Source organism: Dryobates pubescens, chromosome Z, assembly GCF_014839835.1.
Source record: "Dryobates pubescens isolate bDryPub1 chromosome Z, bDryPub1.pri, whole genome shotgun sequence".
NCBI classification, from domain to species: Eukaryota; Metazoa; Chordata; class Aves; order Piciformes; family Picidae; genus Dryobates; species Dryobates pubescens.
The window spans coordinates 134,510,618-134,529,915 of NC_071657.1; the positions used below are offsets into that span (position 1 = coordinate 134,510,618).

The following is a 19,298-nucleotide window of genomic DNA, read 5'->3' on the forward strand; positions in this document are numbered from 1 at the left end:
TTTGAGATCATCAAGTTCAACCCATCACCCAACACCATCTAATCAACTAAAACATGGTACCAAGTGCCCCATCCAGTCTCTTCCTAAACACCTCCAGTGATGGTGACTCCACCACCTCCCTGGGCAGCACATTCCAATGGCCAATCTCTCTTTCTATGAAGAACTTCCTCCTAACATCCAGCCTAAGCCTCCCCTGGCACAGCTTGAGACTGTGTCCTCTTGTTCTGGTGCTGCTTGCCTGGGAGAAGAGACCAACCCCCACTTGGCTACAACCTCCCTTCAGGTAGTTGTAGACAGCAAGAAGGTCACCCCTGAGTCTCCTCTTCTCCAGGCTAAGCAACCCCAGCTCCCTCAGCCTCTCCTCACAGGGCTTGTGCTCCAGACCCCTCCCCAGCTTTGCTGCCCTTTGTTGATGGTGGGACTTGATGATCTCAGAGGTCTTTTCCCACCTTAATGATTCTATGATTTGAGAGTTATGAGACCTGGAAGGATGGAAGTGGCAGTGATGTGCCTTTTAGAGTGGGGCCCCTCAGCTATTATGTCAGGCAAGGACATTGCATGGCCCACCAGGAGTGCACAAGACTGGCTACTTGTCCTTTGACCACGCTGTGAAAAGCAGTGCTCGTTCCAAGAGAGGCCCTTCTGGAGTGGCTTCTGTGGGTGAGCATGTATTTCTTCTCTGAAAACTGGTTTCTGAGTGAAAAGTAGAACTATTGTGGGCTGTTGACAGATTTAAGACCAGCAGGGAACATGCCAATACTTGGCTGCAGGAAGGAGGAGAGCACTCTGCATTTTCAGTTTTAGACATATCCCCTAGCATGGTGAGGGGAGAGGGACGCCTCCATCACTGCTCTGTCACACATGCACAACACCCAAAAGAGGAAAAGCAAAGACAGGATGACAGCTAAGCTCTGTTTCACTGATGTCATGAAGAGCTGCTGTGGGGGGTTGCAACTTCCCCCAGCACTAACTTCCAGCCAGAGCAGCTCAGTTAGAAGCAAATGAAGCTGTATTGACAAGCAAAAACTACACTCCACAACGGAATGCAATGAGTATGTACAAAATATACAGGATTTACCACACCAAACCCCACCCTGGTCAGAAAGCCCAGGGAAGCTGCTCCACTGCCCCACTTACCCCTCCCAAATTCCCCTGTACCGAGAGAGAGAGAGAAGCTGAGAGAAAAGCAGTAGGTTAGGCTTATCTCAAGGTCAGCCAGAAGTGTTATCTTCTCCCTGGCAAAGCAGAACAGATCAGAGGAGAAGAGAAAAAGACTGAAAAGTGATGAATAGTTATGGTGCAGCTCCTTTCAACCCCAGACATTTATCCAATGAAGTTTTTTGGGGTAATCTTTTGTTTTCCTTTTTACACTCAACAGTGATTTATTGATATTTTTTTTTCTGCTTGAAACCTGCAGCTAAATTTTAAAGGCACAGCCTACACCCACCACAGCCCCAAACCAAGGTGCCACAGTTTGGTCCACAAAGAAATAAGGGCAACAAAGCTGGGGAGGGGTCTGGAGCACAGCCCTCTGAGGAGAGGCTGAGGGAGCTGGAGTTGCTTAGCCTGCAGAAGAGGAGGCTCAGGGGAGACCTTATTGCTCTCCAGAACTACCTGAAGGGAGGTTGTAGCCAGGTGGGGGTTGGTCTCTTCTCCCAGGCAACCAGCACCAGAACAAGAGGACACAGTCTCAAGCTGCACCAGGGGAGGTTTAGGCTGGATGTTAGGAAGAAGCTCTTCCCAGAAAGACAGGTTGGCCATTGGAATGTGCTGCCCAGGGAGGTGGTGGAGTCACCATGGAGGTGTTTAGGAAGAGACTGGATGGGTTGCTTGGTGCCATGGTTTAGTTGATGAGGTGGTGTTGGGTGACAGGTTGGACTTGATGATCACCAAGGTCTTTTCCAACCTGGTTAATTTCTATCCTCTTCCATCCTATCCTATTCCATTCCATCCTATCCTATTCCATTCCATCCTATCCTATTCCATTCCATTCCAAATAGCATCCAACGAGGACTCTACCCTTGAGGCATTAATTTATCTTCATTTTTCTAGGCTAGGCTTCTTGGTAGAAAAGCTTTTTCTCACCGCATAGCGAGGTCAGTGTGACAAATTTTGAGAGAGATGCAAGTTGAAGCATTTTGGTGGTGTTTCTTTAGGGTTGGGTGGTGTTTTTTTTTTCTCTTCTCTTGAGTTTCACAACCACATGAGCTCAGTGAGAAAGGAGCAGGCTGAGATGGCAAGGAGAACAGCCAATCCCGTTATATTTGTCTTGCTTATTACTGCCTTGCCACGTTAAATATGGAAAATTATATTTGGCTAGGAGGAGGCTGAGAAAGGGAACAGATGGCCACCAAAAAGAATACTAGAGCAGCTAATAGTCACTGGCATATTTCCGGGGTACAAACTGAAAGCTGAAGCCAAGCAGAAGCATTCTCCAGTTATTTATTTATTTCCCCCCCACCGCCACCACCACCCCGATCAGGGTACTGTGGATGCAACTGATCCTGCTATGCTCTGACTAGATGAAGGTGGGATCCCTGAGATGCCTTCTCTGAATGGAATAAACAGCTTCCATCCTGCAGTTAACAGCCCTTGCAGTGATGCTGACAGAACTAGTTGACAAGGTGGGGAAAACGTTGCCGCTGCGTTTCGAGCGCGCGCGCGAGTCCGTTCGCTGTGGCTTTTCCGACGTGCTGCATGATCTGGCGTTGGTCTCTGTGGGTTTCTCGAGGCTTTAGTCAGCTCTGAGGGCAGAGAGGAGGGAAGTGAGCGTTTCCACGAGGAGACAGTGTAGTCTGCCTGGAGTTGTGAAGCTGTGCATTTAATAAGCTCTAAGATTTCCATGCGTTTCTGAGTTCTCTGCTTAAAAGGGTACTGGAGGGGGTGGGGAAGAGAAATAAGAAGGCATTTGGGGAATTAGGAAGATGTGTCACAGCTGCTGGGGTTTTTTTGCAGGCTGTTGTGTGCTCAGTGCCTAAAACTGTAGGCTGCAGGTTAGGTGGTGAATGAGGACATTGTTCTGGTTCTTGAGGAATACCAGCAAGGTAACACAGGATTTGAAGGGCTGGAAGAGCAGGAGATGGTGATCTGAGACTGAAGTGCAACAATTGGTGCTGCAGGGCAGGCTCAGTGCTCTCTAAGTAGGACAGGCAGGAGTGAAATGGAGGGGAATAGTAACAGCTGATGGAGTTTTTGCCTCGAATGCACCTGCCAGAATGAAACCAGTCGCAAGGGCTCAGCTGGAGATCCCACGCTAGGTGTGCAGGATTTTGCTAGAGCAGCAGCTGATGGATCATCTGCATCAAGATCATCACTGTGGGGACTAACAGATCAATCCACCTGCTCCCCATTTAGCCATCAGTAGCCACAGATCCATTTTCCCACCCCCCCCAGATGAAAGATGAGGCTGTTTACCTGCTGGAGGTAATGTTATGAGGATTGATTATTGATTGATTTTAAGGGGGGGTGTGGGGTGTGGTGTGTGTGTGGTGAATCACTTCCCCAAACAGCACTGAAGAACTGTAAGCCCTTGCTAAGTAGGTTATGAGAAAGAGAAATGAAAGGACTCACACTTTTCCCTGATGAAATAAAGGCAGAGATTTGGGCTGATAGACTGAATTTGATTTTTAGGGTGTAAAATTTAAGGTGTTAATTTATCCCCAGTCCATGGAAATCAAACAGACTCCAGACGCTGGCAGGACGTCTTGGAGCTTATTTGGCTGCTTCTTTAGCTCTTGCTGGATTTTAAAGACATTGTGTGAGCTGTTCAGGCTCTGTTAGCAAATACAGCACAGTTTGGAGTTCAGGTTTAGTAGCATCAACATCACTGCATAGCATTTGAAAGAAGTATTGCTAAGAGATATATGAATAAATATAATAACCATGAATAAATATAATAACCATTTTAGAGTGAAGGCTGCAGTCTGCAAAAGCATAGTCAGGACTTGATGGTCTCAGAGGTCTCTTCCAGCCTCAAGAATTCTGTGATTTCTGTTTGAAGTCCACTGTTTCTTTGGTTTTCAGTGATAGCTGTTTCATCCCTTCCAGAAACTGCAAAAGTGAAGCTAGCTGGGAGGAAAGTGTAGGTGAAGTGTGTCTGTGTGTGTGAAAAACAACTATGCACTAAAATTCATACTTATTAAAAGCTGGATTGCTATAGGACCCTCCAACTAAAGAAGTTCCTCCTCAGGTTGAGGTAGAACTACAGCACAGGAGGTTGCACCTCAATGTGAGGAGCAACTTCTTTACTGTGAGGGTCATGGAGCACTGGAACAGGATGCCTGGAGAGGTTGTGGAGTCTCCTTCTCTGGAGACTCTCCAGACTCACCTGGATGCATTCCTGTGCAACCTGAGCTAGGTTCTGTGGTCCTGCTCTGGCAGGGGGGTTGGACTTCATGATCTTCAGAGGTCCCTTCCAACCTCTAACATCCTGCAATAGAGTTAAGAATGTGGGTCCAGACTCACCTTCATAACTGATGTGATTCACTATGGATATCCAGGCTATGTAGTTGGCATGTGAAGGGTTTGTCTGCAAAAATACTCTGGCTCTGGGTTTTCCATACTTCATCAGAGCAAATTTACACTGAAGAATAGTGACAACAAGGATGTTTGGTGCACTGGGCAAAGTATATCTTGCTCCAGGACATTGATAAGTAGGATGCAATAATCCAGTAGTCCTGTTCTTAGGGGCTTTTGTTGAGGTGACTCAGAGGATGTTTTGGGTTTGCAGTACATGATCCATTATCCCTTACCTACCTGAAGGGAGGTTGTAGCCAGGTGGGGGTTGGTCTCCTCTCCCAGGCAACCAGCACCAGAACAAGAGGACACAGTCTCAAGCTGAGCCAGGGAAGGTTTATGCTGGATGTTAGGAAGAAGTTCTTCATAGAAAGAGTAATTTACCATTGGAATGTGCTGCCCAAGGAGGTGGTGGAGTCACCATCACTGGAGGAGTTTAGGAAGAGACTGGATGGGGTGCTTGGTGCCATGGTTTGGTTGACTAGATGGTGTTGGGTGATAGGTTGGACTCAATGATCTTGAAGGTCTTTTCCAACCTGTTTTATTCTATTCTCCATTCTAGTCTATTCTATTTTCTTTTCTATTCTATCCCCAGCCAGCTGACCTTCAGTTCCAAAGAAGAGAATTATTATGTCCTGCAAAGAAAGGTCTTAGTACCTTTCCCTTTCCCACTGTTCTCCTATGCTCCACAGACAGCCATGACTTTTCCTCTCAAACTGTACTCCATTAGCATAATATGAGGAAGGTTAGGGGACTTGAGCATCTCCCCTCTGAAGAGAGACTGAGAGCCCTGGGGCTGTTTAGTCTTGAGAAGAGAGGACTGAGAGGGGATCTGATCAACATCTATCAATATCTGAGGGGTGGGTGTCAAGTGGAGGGGGCCAAGCTCTTTTCAGTGGTGCACAGTAATAAGACAAGGAACAACAGGTTCAAGCTTGAACATAGAAGATTTCACCTCAACATGAGGAGAAACTTCTTTCCAGTGAGGGTGCCAGAGCCCTGGAGCAGGCTGCCCAGAGAGGCTGTGGAGTCTCCTTCTCTGGAGACTTTCAAGCCCTACCTGGATGCATTACTGTGAGGACTACCCTGGGTGATGCTGCTTTGGCAGGGGGGTTGGACTGGATGATCTCTGGAGGTCCCTTCCAACCTTTAACCTTCTGTGATTCTGTAATAGGAGTGATCCCAGAGCTGTTCTCATCTTTTCCTGATTCTGAAATTTACACAGGCTAAGAGAGTTTGGGCTGTTCAGTCTGGAGAAGAGAAGGCTCTGATCTTATTGTGGCCTCCCAGTATCTTATTGTGGCCTCCCAGTATCTGAAGGGGGCTACAAGAAAGCTGGGGAGGGACTTTTTAGGGTGTCAGGGAGTGATAGGACTGAGGGGAATGGAGCAAAACTAGAAATGGGTAGATTCAGATTGGATGTTAGGAAGAAGTTCTTCCCCATGAGGGTGGTGAGACACTGGCACAGGTTGCCCAGGGAGGTGGTGGAAGCCTCATCCCTGGAAGGCTTTAAAGCCAGGCTGGATGTGGCTGTGAGCAACCTGCTCTAGTGTGAGGTGTCCCTGCCCATGGCAGGGGAGTTGGAACTGGATGATCCTTGAGGTCCCTTCTAACCCTGACAGTTCAGTGATGCTGTGAATAAAGGGCCTAATAAGGAGCTGGCATAGCTGGCAGCAGTAGCTGGGCTCACAATAGAATACAATTAACCAGGTTAGAAGAGACCTTTGGGATCATCTATCTTGTGAGGCAGTTTAAAGCAATCTTTCCAAGCAGACTCACTATTGGCTTTTGAGGGCATATTTAGGGATGGCAAAGGCCTCCCCCTTCCCTTCCACTGAGCACATGGGCAGACCAAGCCTGCTGAGAAGCACAATAGGCACAAGGAGCTGTCTCTGCACCTGCTCACAAAACAGCTGTCTGGCTGGGACAAGCACAGGGTGTTTTCAGCAGCCTTTGTGGTCCTCCCTCATACACTATATTGGCACAGACATTGCCACAAAGAAAAGACCTTGGAAACCACACAGAGATTCCAGGATTGGTTTTCTTTTTTTGATTAGAGCTTCATTTCATTCTTTGCAGTCTTCCCATGTGGATGCATTTTCCCAGTCTCAGCTGACTGTTCAAGAGAGAGAGCATCTGGGACCTAACAGAGTCTTCCATCAGGTATGTGACTCTTCAGCTGACTTTTAAAAATACCTGGATGCTTGTTTCCTAAGAGGTCCCCTATAATGCATGAATCTGAATAGGGAGAAGTCCTTTATTCCCTCCCCTCTTCCATTTCCCCTGCAGCATGAATGGGTCTCCCAAGATGCTTGCAAGTGTTTTGGCTATGCTAGCTGTTCAGTAGAATTTGAGGCATTTCTGTCTACCTGCTTTTGTTTCTTGAAGTTGCCATGAAAAGTCCACTGGAATCTCAGTTCTAAGCTCATAAAGACTTTTCCATAGCACTGGAAAAGAAAACTTACTCAGTCATAGAATCATAGCCTGGAGAAGGCTCAGGGGAGATCTTCTTGCTCTCTACAACTACCTGAAGGGAGGTTGTAGCCAGGTGGGGGTTGGTCTCTTCTCCCAGGCAAGCAGCACCAGAACAAGAGGACACAGTCTCAAGCTGTGCCAGGGGAGGTTTAGGCTGGAGGTGAGGAGAAACTTCTTCCCAGAAGGAGAGATTGCCTATTGGAATGTGCTGCCCAGGGAGGTGGTGGAGTCACCATCACTGGAGATGTTTAAGAGGAGTCTGGATGGGGTGCTTGCTGGTTTAGTTGATTAGATGATGTTGGGTGATAAGTTGGACTCGATGATCTTGAAGGTGTTTTCCAACCTGGTTAATTCCATTCCATTCCATTCCAAGCTGTGCCAGGGGAAATTTAGGCTGGAGGTGAGGAGAAAGTTCTTCACAGAGAGAGTTGTTAGCCATTGGGATGTGCTGCCCAGGGAGGTGGTGGAGTCACCATCCCTGGAGGTGTTCAAGAGGGGAGTGGATGTGGCATTTGGTGCCATGGTTTAGTCATGACAGGTTGGCCTTGATGATCTCTGAGGTCTCTTCTAACCTTGGTGATTCTGTGATTCTGTAATAAGGTTGGAAAAGACCTCAGTTCAAGTCATTTGGATTGAGAGCTTTGTGTCTTTGCTTTTTGAGAATAGACCAAACCTCTCCTTTGTGTCAAAAGCTTGACAACCATATTTCTACCCTTTCCTGATGACAAAAATTTCCCAAGGATGTGCATGGACTGTAGCCTTAACACTTTAGCCCTTGTCCTGCATTTGATAGTGCACAGTTGATCTATTTCAGAGCTGTTTCCAAACGTTTTGTTGTTGTTTGCCAAAGAAATAGTCAACCTCGACAATTTTCTTTGCTACTAAGAGTGTGATTTCCATCAGTTCAGATAACAAAGGAGATTAGAAGTTCACACATTCACAAACCCACTTCCTCCAACGACTGGCTTTAAAGAATGAGTGACGTTGAAATGTTTTGCAGTTAACGAAGAGGAGAAGGCTAAAGAAAGGCTGAATAGTCCTGGAGGTTTCCAGCTGATAAAAGCATTTATTTTTTTTCAGTAAAGCTGGCACAGAGCTTGCCCTTTCCTCACTAATGAGTAGTGCAACAAAGGGGCCCGGCCAAAGTGATCTCCATTAGAAAGGAGGGGGAAGGAAATAATGAGAAACCAGTACAAGGAAGACCCTCCCACTGTCTCCACCCAGGGTGTTTGGCAGCAGTCCAGTCTCAATCTCTCTTCTTCCACTGGAAAGAGCTAATGATGTTGCCTGCCATTTCCAATTCATGCCTGCTTGTTACACGGAATCCCAGAATTTCAGGGGCTGGAAGGGACCTTGAAAGCTCATCCAGTCCAACCCCCCTGCCAGAGCAGGAGCACCCAGAGCAGATCACGCAGGAACTCATCCAGGCAGGTTTTGAATATCTCCAGAGAGGGAGAATGCACAACCTCCTTGGGCAGCCTGTCTCAGTGCTCTGTCACTGTCACACTGAAAACATTTTCCCTCATATTTGCATGGAACTTCCTATGCCTCAGCTTCCACCCATTGCCCCTTGTGCTGTCATTGGGCACCACCACCCTGGCTCCATCCTCTTGGGACTCACCATTTACATATTTATAAACACTGATGAGGTCACCTCTCAGTCTCCTCTTCCCAAGCTACAGAGCCCTCAGCTCCCTCAGTCTCTCCTCATACAGATGTTCCACTCCCTTAATCATCCTCATGGCTCTGTGCTAGACTCTTTCAAGTAGCTTACCCTACATATGCTGTATTTTCCCCACTCACAGTCTCAAGCTGCACCAGGGGAGGTTTAGGCTGGATGTTAGAACCTTTCACCCAACACCATCTGACCAACTAAACCATGGCACCAAGCACCCCATCCAGTCTCTTCCTAAACACCTCCAGTGATGGTGACTCCACCACCTCCCTGGGCAGCACGTTCCAATGGCCAATCTCTCTTTCAGGAAAGAATTTCTTCCTAACATCCAGCAACCACCAACAGAACAAGAGGACACAGTCTCAAGCTGCACCAGGTTTAAGCTGGATGTAAGGAAGAAGTTCTTCCCAGAAAGAGAGCTTAGCCATTGGAATGTGCTGCCCAGGGAGGTGGTGGAGTCACCATCACTGGAGGTGTTTAGCAAGAGACTGGATGGGGCAGTTGGTGCCATGGTTTAGTTGATTAGATGGCGCTGGATGATAGGTTGGACTTGGTGATCTCAAGGGTCTTTTCCAACCTGGTTAATTCTATTCTATTCTATTTATTCTATTCTACTCTATTTATTCTATTCTATTCTCAAAGGAGTCCTCTCCAAGCACCTTTTCCACTTCTCCAATGCTTGTGGATGTTGTGGGGAAGCTTTCATGCTCTAAAATGCGCCCGGCTGCCTGGACAACCTCCTCTTGCCCCTTAGTACAACTGCTAGCAGCCACAGAGTCATCCTGAGGTGTCAGAAGCGAACCATACCCATTTTCAAAGGTTTTAGAGTCCTGTTTTGGTTTTTTTTTGGAAGGTGTTGCACAGAATGGCTTTCTAGGTCATTATGTAATATTTAACTTATGCTTTCCATTTAGAGAGTCAGTCGTGGTGTTCTTTCCCTCCCACGTCTGGAAGGTCAAGCAAAGAATGGTTTGGTTGCAGACACTGCAAACCCTCCCCTCCTTGAAAGCAGCCTGCCTCAGATAACAAACAAGAAGAGCCTGCAGAACGTCCTTCCCTCTCTTCAGGTGAGTTGCAAAGCTCTTGGATGCCTTGTGTCTGCCTGGCAAATCAGCTCCTCTCAAAGTACTGCTAAAAGAGTGTCAGTGTCTGAGCCTCACAAATACGTTTGTGTGTGGGAAGAGGAATAATTTGGTGTGAGCATCATTTGCATCAGTTTTTATTTTCAGCCATAGCTGAAGAGGAAGGGGGAAAAAGAGCACAAGAAAGAGAAAGAAGAGCTGCAAACAGTCAAATGTTGAAAGGGTTATCAAACACTGGAAGAGGCTCAAGAGGGAGGTGGTTGACTCCCTGTGCCTGGGGGTGTTTAAAAGATGCAGATATGGGGGTGCTGAGGGATGGTTAGGGGACTGGAGCACTGCCTGATGAGGAGAGGCTGAGGGACCTGGGGCTTTGTAGTCTGGAGAAGAAAGGACTTAGAGGTGATTTAATAAATGTTTATAGATATCTGAGGGCTGGGGGTCAGGAGGGAGGGGACAGGCTCTGCTCACTTGCTCCCTGCGATAGGACAAGGGGCAACGGATGTAAGCTGCAGCACAGGAGGTTCCACCTCAACACAAGGGAGAACTTTACTGTGAGGATCACAGAGCACTGGAGCAGGCTCCCCAGGGGTTGTGGAGTCTCCTTCTCTGGAGACTTTCAAGGCCCATCTGGATGCATTCCTCTGTGAGCTGAGCTAGGTTGTATGGTCCTGCTCTGACGTCTTTGGGTCCCTTCCAACCCCTGACATCCTGTGATCCTCTGATGTGGTTTAGCACAAGCCTTGGTGGAGTTAAATAATGGTTGGACTTGATGGACTTCCAGGTCTTTTCCAAGCAAAACTATTCTATGAGGCTATGAAATAGACTAATTCCTTACCAGCATGATTGTATGTTGTTGGCTCATGTCCAGCTTCTTGTTCACCAGCACCCCCATTTTCCTTCACCTTATTTTTGTGCTGGTGATGTATTCACTTTCATATCCCTTGCTAGCTGCAATTCCAGCTGAACTTTGGCTTTCCCAAGCATACCTACATATTCAGGTAGTGTCTCTTGTATGTAGTCCAGATAACCAGCCCCTTTTTTGTACTCCTTCCTGTGTTTGTGCGTGGTCAGAGGCTCCCTTTTCATCCACGATGGCCTTCAGCAATATTTGCTCAACTTTGTGCATGTTAAATGGACTATTCATGTGCTTCAAGGAGACTGACCTCAAAGATACTGAGTTCTTCTGACTTCCTTTCCTCCAAGGCAGCCTTCCATGGGTTTATGATTCAGGACACCCCTGAGCAAGCCAAAAGGTACTTTCCTGAAGACCAGGGTTTGTAATTCTGCTGTCTCACTCACTTCTCCAGGGATGTTAAACTCCACAATCACTTGGTCACTGCAGCCAAGTCTGCCCTTTCCTTGACCTTTGTGTCCTCAACCACTTGTTCCTTGCACAAGAGTAAGAGGTCCAGCAACGCATCTCTGATCAGCTGCCTTAAGAACACAACCCAGAAACCTCCCAGAATGCTTTTTCCTCTTCAGCAGCTACTGAGGTGACTGAGTGTCAGGGCCTTTAGGTAATGATTACTCTTCCCTTCTGCACCTAATTAAAACCCCTCTCACTAGTTAGCAAAGCTTTTTTTTGCAGGCCCTCTTTACCTACTTCACCAGATGTATCCTGGTTTTGCTCAGCTGTTCCTGTTCTTCATCCTCTGTAGAAACCATAGCCCTCTCTATAGGTGCAGCCAAGTGTTGATCCACTGGATCCATCCTCTCCAGCTGAGTCTTTTCTCCTCAGTGAAGAGATTAAGAGCATGTCCTACCCTCCTTGCCCCCAGCATTACAGAATCATAGAAAACAGCCTTTTGGAAGAGATCTCAAAGATCATCCAGTCACAACCCAGCACTAAAGGGGCAATGCCAAACCATGTTCCTGCATGCCAGGTCCACACACTGCTTAAACATCTCCAGGGATGGTGACTCCACCACTGCCCTGGGCAGACCATTCCGGTGTTTGATAACGCTCTCAGCACACTGTCTTCTGTCACTTTATCTCTTGCTCTATTATCTCCAGCCCTTCATCATCTCTTCTTGGCTTGATTCTGTGGTCTGTCCTTTATTTTCCCATTCTGGGAGCCCTGAGAATCTGCATGCTCTAGGATTACAGTATCACAGTATATTAGAGGTTGGAAGGGACCTCCAGAGAACACTGAGTCCAAACCCCCTGCCAAAACCAGGATCATTCAGGGTAGTCCACACAGGAATGCATCCAGGTAGGTTTTGAAAGTCTCCAAAGAAGGAGACTCCACAACCTCTCTGGGCAGCATGTCCCAGTGCTCTGTCACCCTCACTGGAAAGAAGTTTCTCCTCCTGTTGAGGTGAAACCTTCTTGATCATCTGTTGATACTGGTGACATCCATATAGCTTTTTCTCCTGCAGTTTCTTCCTTCCAGTGCTTCTGCACCCACACAGGCCCATTCATTCCCCATTCATATCACTCTTGATGTTTCTGTTATAAATATTTATGTGTGCAGATCCGAGTGGTGTGCCTGCAGCAGTGTGGGCTGTGCAAGCAGTTTTAAGGATTCTAGCAAAACTCTTCAGCAGATGTGCCCACACAGAAACCCAAAATGGCTAATGTCTATTATCCTACCCTTCCTGCCCCTCTCTACTAGCTCATGCAGGTTACAGCAACTTAATCACAATACAGCCATTTGAAATGAGAGCCCATGCACTGAATGAACCTTCTCTTATGAAGTTCAACAAGACCATGTCTAAGGTCCTGCATCTGGGTTGGGGCAATCCCAGGCGCTGATATAGGCTGGGCAGGGACTGCCCTGAGAGCAGCCCTAAAGAAAAGGACCTGGGGATGCTGGTGGGTGAGAAGCTCAACATGAGCCAGCAGTGTGCACTTGCAGCCCAGGATGGGATTGGCTTTCTGGGCTGCATCAAGAGAAGCAGAGCCAGCAGGTTGAGGGAGGTGATCCTCCCCCTCTACTCCACTCTGGTGAGACCCCACCTGGAGTGCTGTGTCCAGTTCTAGAGCCCCTGTTACAGAAAGGATCTGGAGGTGCTGGAAGGTGTCCAGAGAAGGGCCATGAGGATGATCAGAGGGCTGGAGCTCCTCTTCTATGAGGACAGACTGAGGGAGTTGGGGCTGTTCAGTCTGGAGAAGAGAAGGCTCTGAGGAGACCTAATTGTGGCCTTCCAGTATCTGAAGGGGGCTACAAGGAAGCTGGGGAGGGACTTTTCAGGGTGTCAGGGAGTGATAAGACTAGGGGGAATGGAACAAAACTAGAAATGGGTAGATTCAAATTGGATGTTAGGAAGAAGTTCTTCCCCATGAGGGTGGTGAGATACTGGCACAGGTTGCCCAGGGAGGTGGTGGAAGCCTCATTCCTGTAGGCTTTTAATTCCAGGCTGGATGTGGCTCTGAGCAACCTGATCTAGTGTGAGGTGTCCCTACCCATGGCAGCAGGAACTAGATGATCCTTGAGGTCCCTTCCTCCCTGAGGGAGCTGGGGTTGCTTAGCCTGGAGAGGAGGAGACTCAGGGGTGACCTTATTGCTCTCTACAGCTACCTGAAGGGGGGTTGTAGTGAGGCGGAGGTTGGTCTCTTCTCCCAGGCAACCAGTACCAGAACAAGAGGACACAGTCTCAGGCTGCATCAGGGGAGGTTTAGGCTGGAGGTTAGGAGGAAGTTTTACACAGAGAGAGTGATTGCCCACTGGAATGGGCTGCCTGAGGAGGTGGTGGGGTCGCCGTCGCTGGGGGTGTTCAGGGCGAGGCTTGACAGGATGCTTGGTTGTATGGTGTAGTTGATTAGGTAGTGTTGGGTGATAGGTTGGACATGATGATCTCGAAGGTCTCTTCCAACCTGGTTTATTCTATTCTATTCTATCCTGACAATTCTATGATTCTATTTAGAGATTTTTCTTTCCATGGCCCAATAGCCTCTAGTACTATTGGCAGAATTTGCTTCCTGGGTCAGAGAGTGTTTCTGTCCCTAAGCATGCTTCTACTGGCTCTGCACAAAATTGACCTAAAGATAGAATGGAATAGAATAGAATCAAATAGAATTAACCAGGTTGGAAGAGACCTTTGAGATCATCAAGCCCAACCTATCACCCAACACCATCTAATCAACTAAACCATGGCACCAAGCACCCCATCCAGTCTCTTCCTAAACACCTCCAGTGATGGTGACTCCACCACTTCCCTGGACAGCACATTCCCATGGCCAATCTCTCTTTCTATGAAGAACTTCTTCCTAATATCCAGCCTAAACCTCCCCTGGTGCAGCTTGAGACTGTGTCCTCTTGTTCTGGTGCTGCTTGCCTGGGAGAAGAGACCAACCCCCACCTGGCTACAACCTCCCTTCAGGTAGTTGTAGAGAGCAATGAGGTCTCCCCAGAGCCTCCTCTTCTCCAGGCTAAGCAACCCCAGCTCCCTCAGCCTCTCCTCACAGGGCTGTGCTCCAAACCCCTCCCCAGCTTTGTAGCCCTTCTCTGGACACCTTCCAGCAACTCAACCTCTTTCCTAAACTGGGATCACTCAACAAATCCAAAATAAGCATCTTGCATCTTTGTCTTTGGGAGTGTACCATTTGAGATATCATGGGGTTTGTATGTATTTACATAAGTCCAGATCAACTGGATCTTCCTGAAAGTGTCTGTAAACAAATCTCCTTTTATTTTTTTTCCTTTTTGGCAGGAAAATGGAACTCCAGGCAATATTTCCCAATTTGCCCTTCCAGATTGTCTTCCTGAGAGCGATGCCAGAGCCCAGACGAAACCATCAGAACCAGAAAGCACCAGCATCTGTGTCAAACTGCCTATGACAGCTTCAGGTAGAATAGAACACAGACTGTGCTTAAAAGGCCAGAGTGACAGGCTGCCTGCAGGAGGGTATGCAGCCAGGGTGCTCAGTGGCCAGAAGTCCCACACTCAATGGTCACTGAAAAGTAGAACAAACCATGTGGAAGACAGTGATTTCTCAAAATCCTACTTGGGGAGGAACACAGAAGGGGATGTATAGAGATAAATGAGAGAAGTGTGCATTACACCATGATAATGAAGTGTATTTCCTAGAATCATAGAGTAATAGTCATAGAATTGTCAGGGTTGGAAGGGACCTCAAGGATCATCCAGTTCCAACCCCCTTGCCATGGGCAGGGATATCTCACACTAGATCAGGTTGCTCAGAGCCACATCCAGCCTGGCCTTAAAAACCTCCAGGGATGAGGCTTCCACCACCTCCCTGGGCAACCTGTGCCAGTGTCTCACTACCTTCATAGTGAGGAACTTCTTCCTAACATCCAATCTGAATCTACCCACTTCCATTTTTGCTCCATTCACCCTAGTCTTATCTCTCCCTGAGACCCTCAAAAGTCCCTCCCCAGCTTTCTTGCATCCCCCTTCAGATATTGGAAGGCCACAACAAAGTCTCCTCAGAGCCTTCTCCTCTCCATACTGAATAGCCCCAACTCTCTCAGTCTGTCTCCATGAGAGAGAAGCTCCAGCCCTGTGAAAGTCTTAAAGTTCAGTATTGTAGCCTGCAGAAGAGGAGGCTTAGGGGAGACATTATTTCCATCTACAACTCCCTGAAGGGAGGTTGTAGCCAGGTGGGGGGTGCTTTCTTCTCCCAGGCAACCAGCACCAGAACAAGAGGACACAGTCTCAAGCTGCACCAGGGGAGGTGTAAGCTGGATGTTAGGAAGAAATTCTTCCCAGAAAGAGAGATTGGCCATTGGAATGTGCTGCCCAGGGAGGTGGTGGAGTCACCATCACTGGAGGTGTTTAGGAAGAAACTGGATGAGGTACTTGGTGCCGTGGTTTACTTGACGAGATGGTGTTGGGTGATGGGTTGGACTTGATGATCTCAAAGGTCTTTTCCAACCTGCTTAATTCTGTATAAATGTTCTGTAAATGCAAAAGGTTTGACAGGTTTGCCTTAAAGTTATGCCAAGTCATTTGGTTGACAGCACTATGCTAATATAATGACAAAATGCTTTTCCCACTTGCTTGCAGCTGTGCCACGTTTTATCTATGTGGGCTAAACTGCATTTTGGGGGGTTCTGACATCTAGAAAGTTTAAGGTGGGGTTAATCTATTTTTACAAAGAGCCTAGGGGAGGGGGAAAAAATAATGTAGTGGCCTTTTGCTTCAGAATGATTTAGCATCCCTGCATCAGGGGATGAAGTTATGCCACTGTTTAACAAAACACCCCCAGGCATGCCTGGAGAGCGCACTGATTTGTAATGCTGCTGGCTGATTATTTATCTAGATTTCAATTATATAAGCAGAGGTGTGAGAGGAGCTGAAATGTCTCTGTGAGGGAAGAATCAGCACTAAGGGAAGCACGGATCTGAGTCCCGTTTAATTCCTGACACGCATCTGAACTTGACATTTTTCTGTCAGATAAACAAGGGCCTGAAAGCTTGGGTTACCTAAAGCTTATTGCCTGTATTATAGTTATGACAATCAAGACAATAAAAAAACCCCCAACCACAAACCCATGCAGCATAAAAATATGTAAGCTATGAAGCTTGCTGAAGTACCAGATCACAGAATCACAGAATTGTTAGGTTTGGAAGGATCATTTAGTTCCGACCCCCCTGCCACGGGCAGGGACTCCTCGCACTTGATCAGGTTGCTCAGAGCCACGTCCAGCCTGGCCTTAAAAACCTCCAGGGGAAGAGGCTTCCACCACCTCCCCGGGCAACCTGTTCCAGCGTCTCACCAGATGGGGTTTTCAAAACCATCTAGGTGAATAACTTTGCTCAGGATCAAGTCGTTTTTACCCAAGCACTCTTCGGAGTCTGGCTGGCAGATGAAGAATGCTTTGTGAAACAGATCACCGGGAAGGCAGGAGGAAAAAAAAACCAGACACAAGAAGCAGAAAGTTGTGCAAAATCGTAGTAATTCTGGCCTCTAGCAGGCAGCTGCACAGCCTCCCCCCTACGGCAGCACAATTTGCATTCAAATAGTCCCTTGTAAAAGCGATTTGCCCTTCAATTTCTGCCACTTGATTGATTTGATGATTGTTGTTTTGTTTGTTTGTTTGTTTGTTTTCCCCCTTTTCATTTTACCTTCTTGTTTTCTGATGTAGAAGCCTTGAAATATTTCAGAAACCAGTTAACAGTCTATGAGCAAAAAGAGATTTTCAATTATGCAGAGCTGTGGTTTCTTGGGCTGGAAGCTAAAAAGATTGAAGTCTTGCCTGAGACCCAGAGTAATAATTGTTACGATGATGAGCATGGTTCCTACCTGAAGGTAAGTGGGGAAAAAAATGATGGCACTCATTTTCAGCTCAGTAAGTTTGTAGTGACAATCTGCCAGCTCTTGAAGTGATCTCTGTGAGAAAAGTGTTGCTTCTAGAAGATTAATATTGACATAGTGAAAACATCAGTACCAATCACTTTAAAGCTCAGAAGAGAATCCTAAAGAGAGACCTGCTTTGCACCTCATTCAGGATTGATGCAAGGTAGGTGGATTAATGAAGCATGTGCTTGTCATTTTCTCTGTCACCCTTGTTTAATGTAGACTTCACTTGCTACCAGCCCAGCATCTCTCATAGCCAGTAAACTCACACACACAAAAACTATTGTAAAGCCTCACCACAGGGTCACAGGGTGTTAGAGGTCGGAAGGGACCTCTGGAGATCTTTGAGCCCAAACCCCTTGCCAGGGCAGGACCATAGATTCTAGCACAGGAATGCATCCAGATGGGCTTAGAAAGTCTCCAGAGAAGGAGACTCCACATCCTCTCTGGGGAGCCTATTCCAGTGCTCTGTGACCCACACAGTAAAGAAGTTCTTTCTCATCTTGAGGTGGGACTTCCTGTGCTATTTTACATCCATTGCCCCTTGTCCTACCCCAGGGCACAAGTGAGCAGAGGCTGTCCCCTCCTTTCTGACACCCAGACATTGATTAGATCTCTCAGTCTTCTCCTCTCCAGACTAAACAGCCCCAGGGCTCTCAGCCTTTCCTCATCAGGCAGTGCTCCAGTCCCTTCATCATGCTTGTAGCCCCCCATTGGACTCTCTCCAGCAGATCCCTGTCCCTTTTGAACTGGGGAGCCCAGAACTGGATGCACTATTCCAATTGGGGCCTCACTAGGGCAGAGTAGAGGGAGAGGAGAACCTCCCTGGATCTACTGGATGCACTCCTCTTAATGCACCCCAGGATCCCATTAGCCTTCTTGGCCACAAGAGCACATTGCTGTCCCATGGGTAGCTTGCTGTCCATGTTTGTCTTGCCTCTGGAATCTGAACTATGTGTTTCCTTTTGAAGGTTTTACACGACCATATTGCATACCGGTACGAAGTGTTGGAGGTCATTGGGAAAGGGTCATTTGGGCAGGTGGCTAAATGCTTGGATCATAAAACCAATGAATTAGTGGCACTGAAAATAATAAGGAATAAGAAAAGGTGAGATGTCTGTTGACTTTAAACCAGTACAGTCACAGCTTTTTGTTCTACAGGCAGTGGCATTCTGGGATAGTGTGAAGAAAGCAAAATCAACCCCCACTGTATATCAGGCTTTCACAGTGAGAACTGAGTGAGGAAAGGCAATGTCAGGGACTCAGCATTCACAGAGACATTGTCTATGTCAGCAGGCACACTTGCTCCTGACTTACAAGGAGGAGGTCTCTGTATCTCTTACACACACAAGTGAGACCTGAAAGCCTACATTCGTAAGGAATCACAGAATGGTAGGGGTTGGAAAAAGCCTCTGAAGGTCATCAAGCCAGAGCAGGATCACCTAAGTCCTGCTGGTAACACCATCCTGGAAGCCAGGAATTCATCTGGTGGCTCTTTCACTTTAAACCCTTATCACTCCCTGCAACTGGTGGGATAGAATGTGAATGATTACAGATATTTCATGTTGAGTTTATATTGAACCAAGGTCAACAAAGCAGATGAGAATGATGCTATTGAATAGAGCAACAGTCTTAGCTCTTTAGTTGCCTAACCAGCAGATCACAGGATGTCAGGGGTTGGAAGGGACCCAAAGAGATCACCAAGTCCAACCCCCTTGCCAGAGCAGGACCAGAAGAACACATCCAGATGGGCCTTGAAAGTCTCCAGAGAAGGAGACTCCACAACCCCTCTGGGGAGCTTGTTCAGGTGTTCTGTGAGCCTTACAGTAAAGAAGTTCCCCCTTGTGTTGAGGTGGAACCTCCTGTGCTGCAGCTTACATCCATTGCTCCCTGTCCTATCCCAGGGAGCAAGTGAGCAGAGGCTGTCCCCTCCCTCCTGACCCCCAGCCTTCAGGTATTTATGAACATTTATTAAATCCCCTCTAAATCTTCTCTTTTCCAGACTAAAAAGCCCTGGGTCTCTCAGCCTCTCCTCACCAGGCAGTGCTCCAGTCCCTTAATCATCCTTGTAGCCCTCCACTGGACCATCTCCAGCAGATCCCTGTCCCTTTTGAACTGGGGAGCCCAAACCTGAGCACAGTACTCAAGATGAGGTCTCACTAGGGCAGAGAAGAGCATGGACATGCTCTTCTTCATACACCCCAGGATCCCATTGGCCTTCTTGGCCACCAGGGCACATTGCTGTCTCATGGATAACTTGTTCCCCACGGGGCTGCTCTCCAGCAGATCA

General features: G+C 47.5%; 1 protein-coding gene across 3 annotated transcripts in view; it reads left to right on the forward strand.

The window, feature by feature from the left end:
• The first annotated feature begins 2,334 nt into the window (after positions 1-2,334).
• Positions 2,335-19,298, forward strand: part of DYRK4 (dual specificity tyrosine phosphorylation regulated kinase 4) — a 37,957-nt gene continuing 20,993 nt past the window's right edge. For 2 of the 3 annotated variants that reach the window (XM_054178116.1, XM_054178117.1), the window contains exons 1-6: positions 3,092-3,423; positions 6,595-6,678; positions 9,580-9,732; positions 14,400-14,535; positions 16,797-16,960; positions 17,980-18,116. In XM_054178116.1, the coding sequence (XP_054034091.1) occupies positions 3,394-3,423; positions 6,595-6,678; positions 9,580-9,732; positions 14,400-14,535; positions 16,797-16,960; positions 17,980-18,116 (704 nt within the window). In that variant the 5' untranslated portion in view covers positions 3,092-3,393. Of the gene's footprint in view, positions 2,625-3,091; positions 3,424-6,594; positions 6,679-9,579; positions 9,733-14,399; positions 14,536-16,796; positions 16,961-17,979; positions 18,117-19,298 lie in introns of those variants that run through there. The other variant, XM_009901458.2, reaches the window with a different exon arrangement.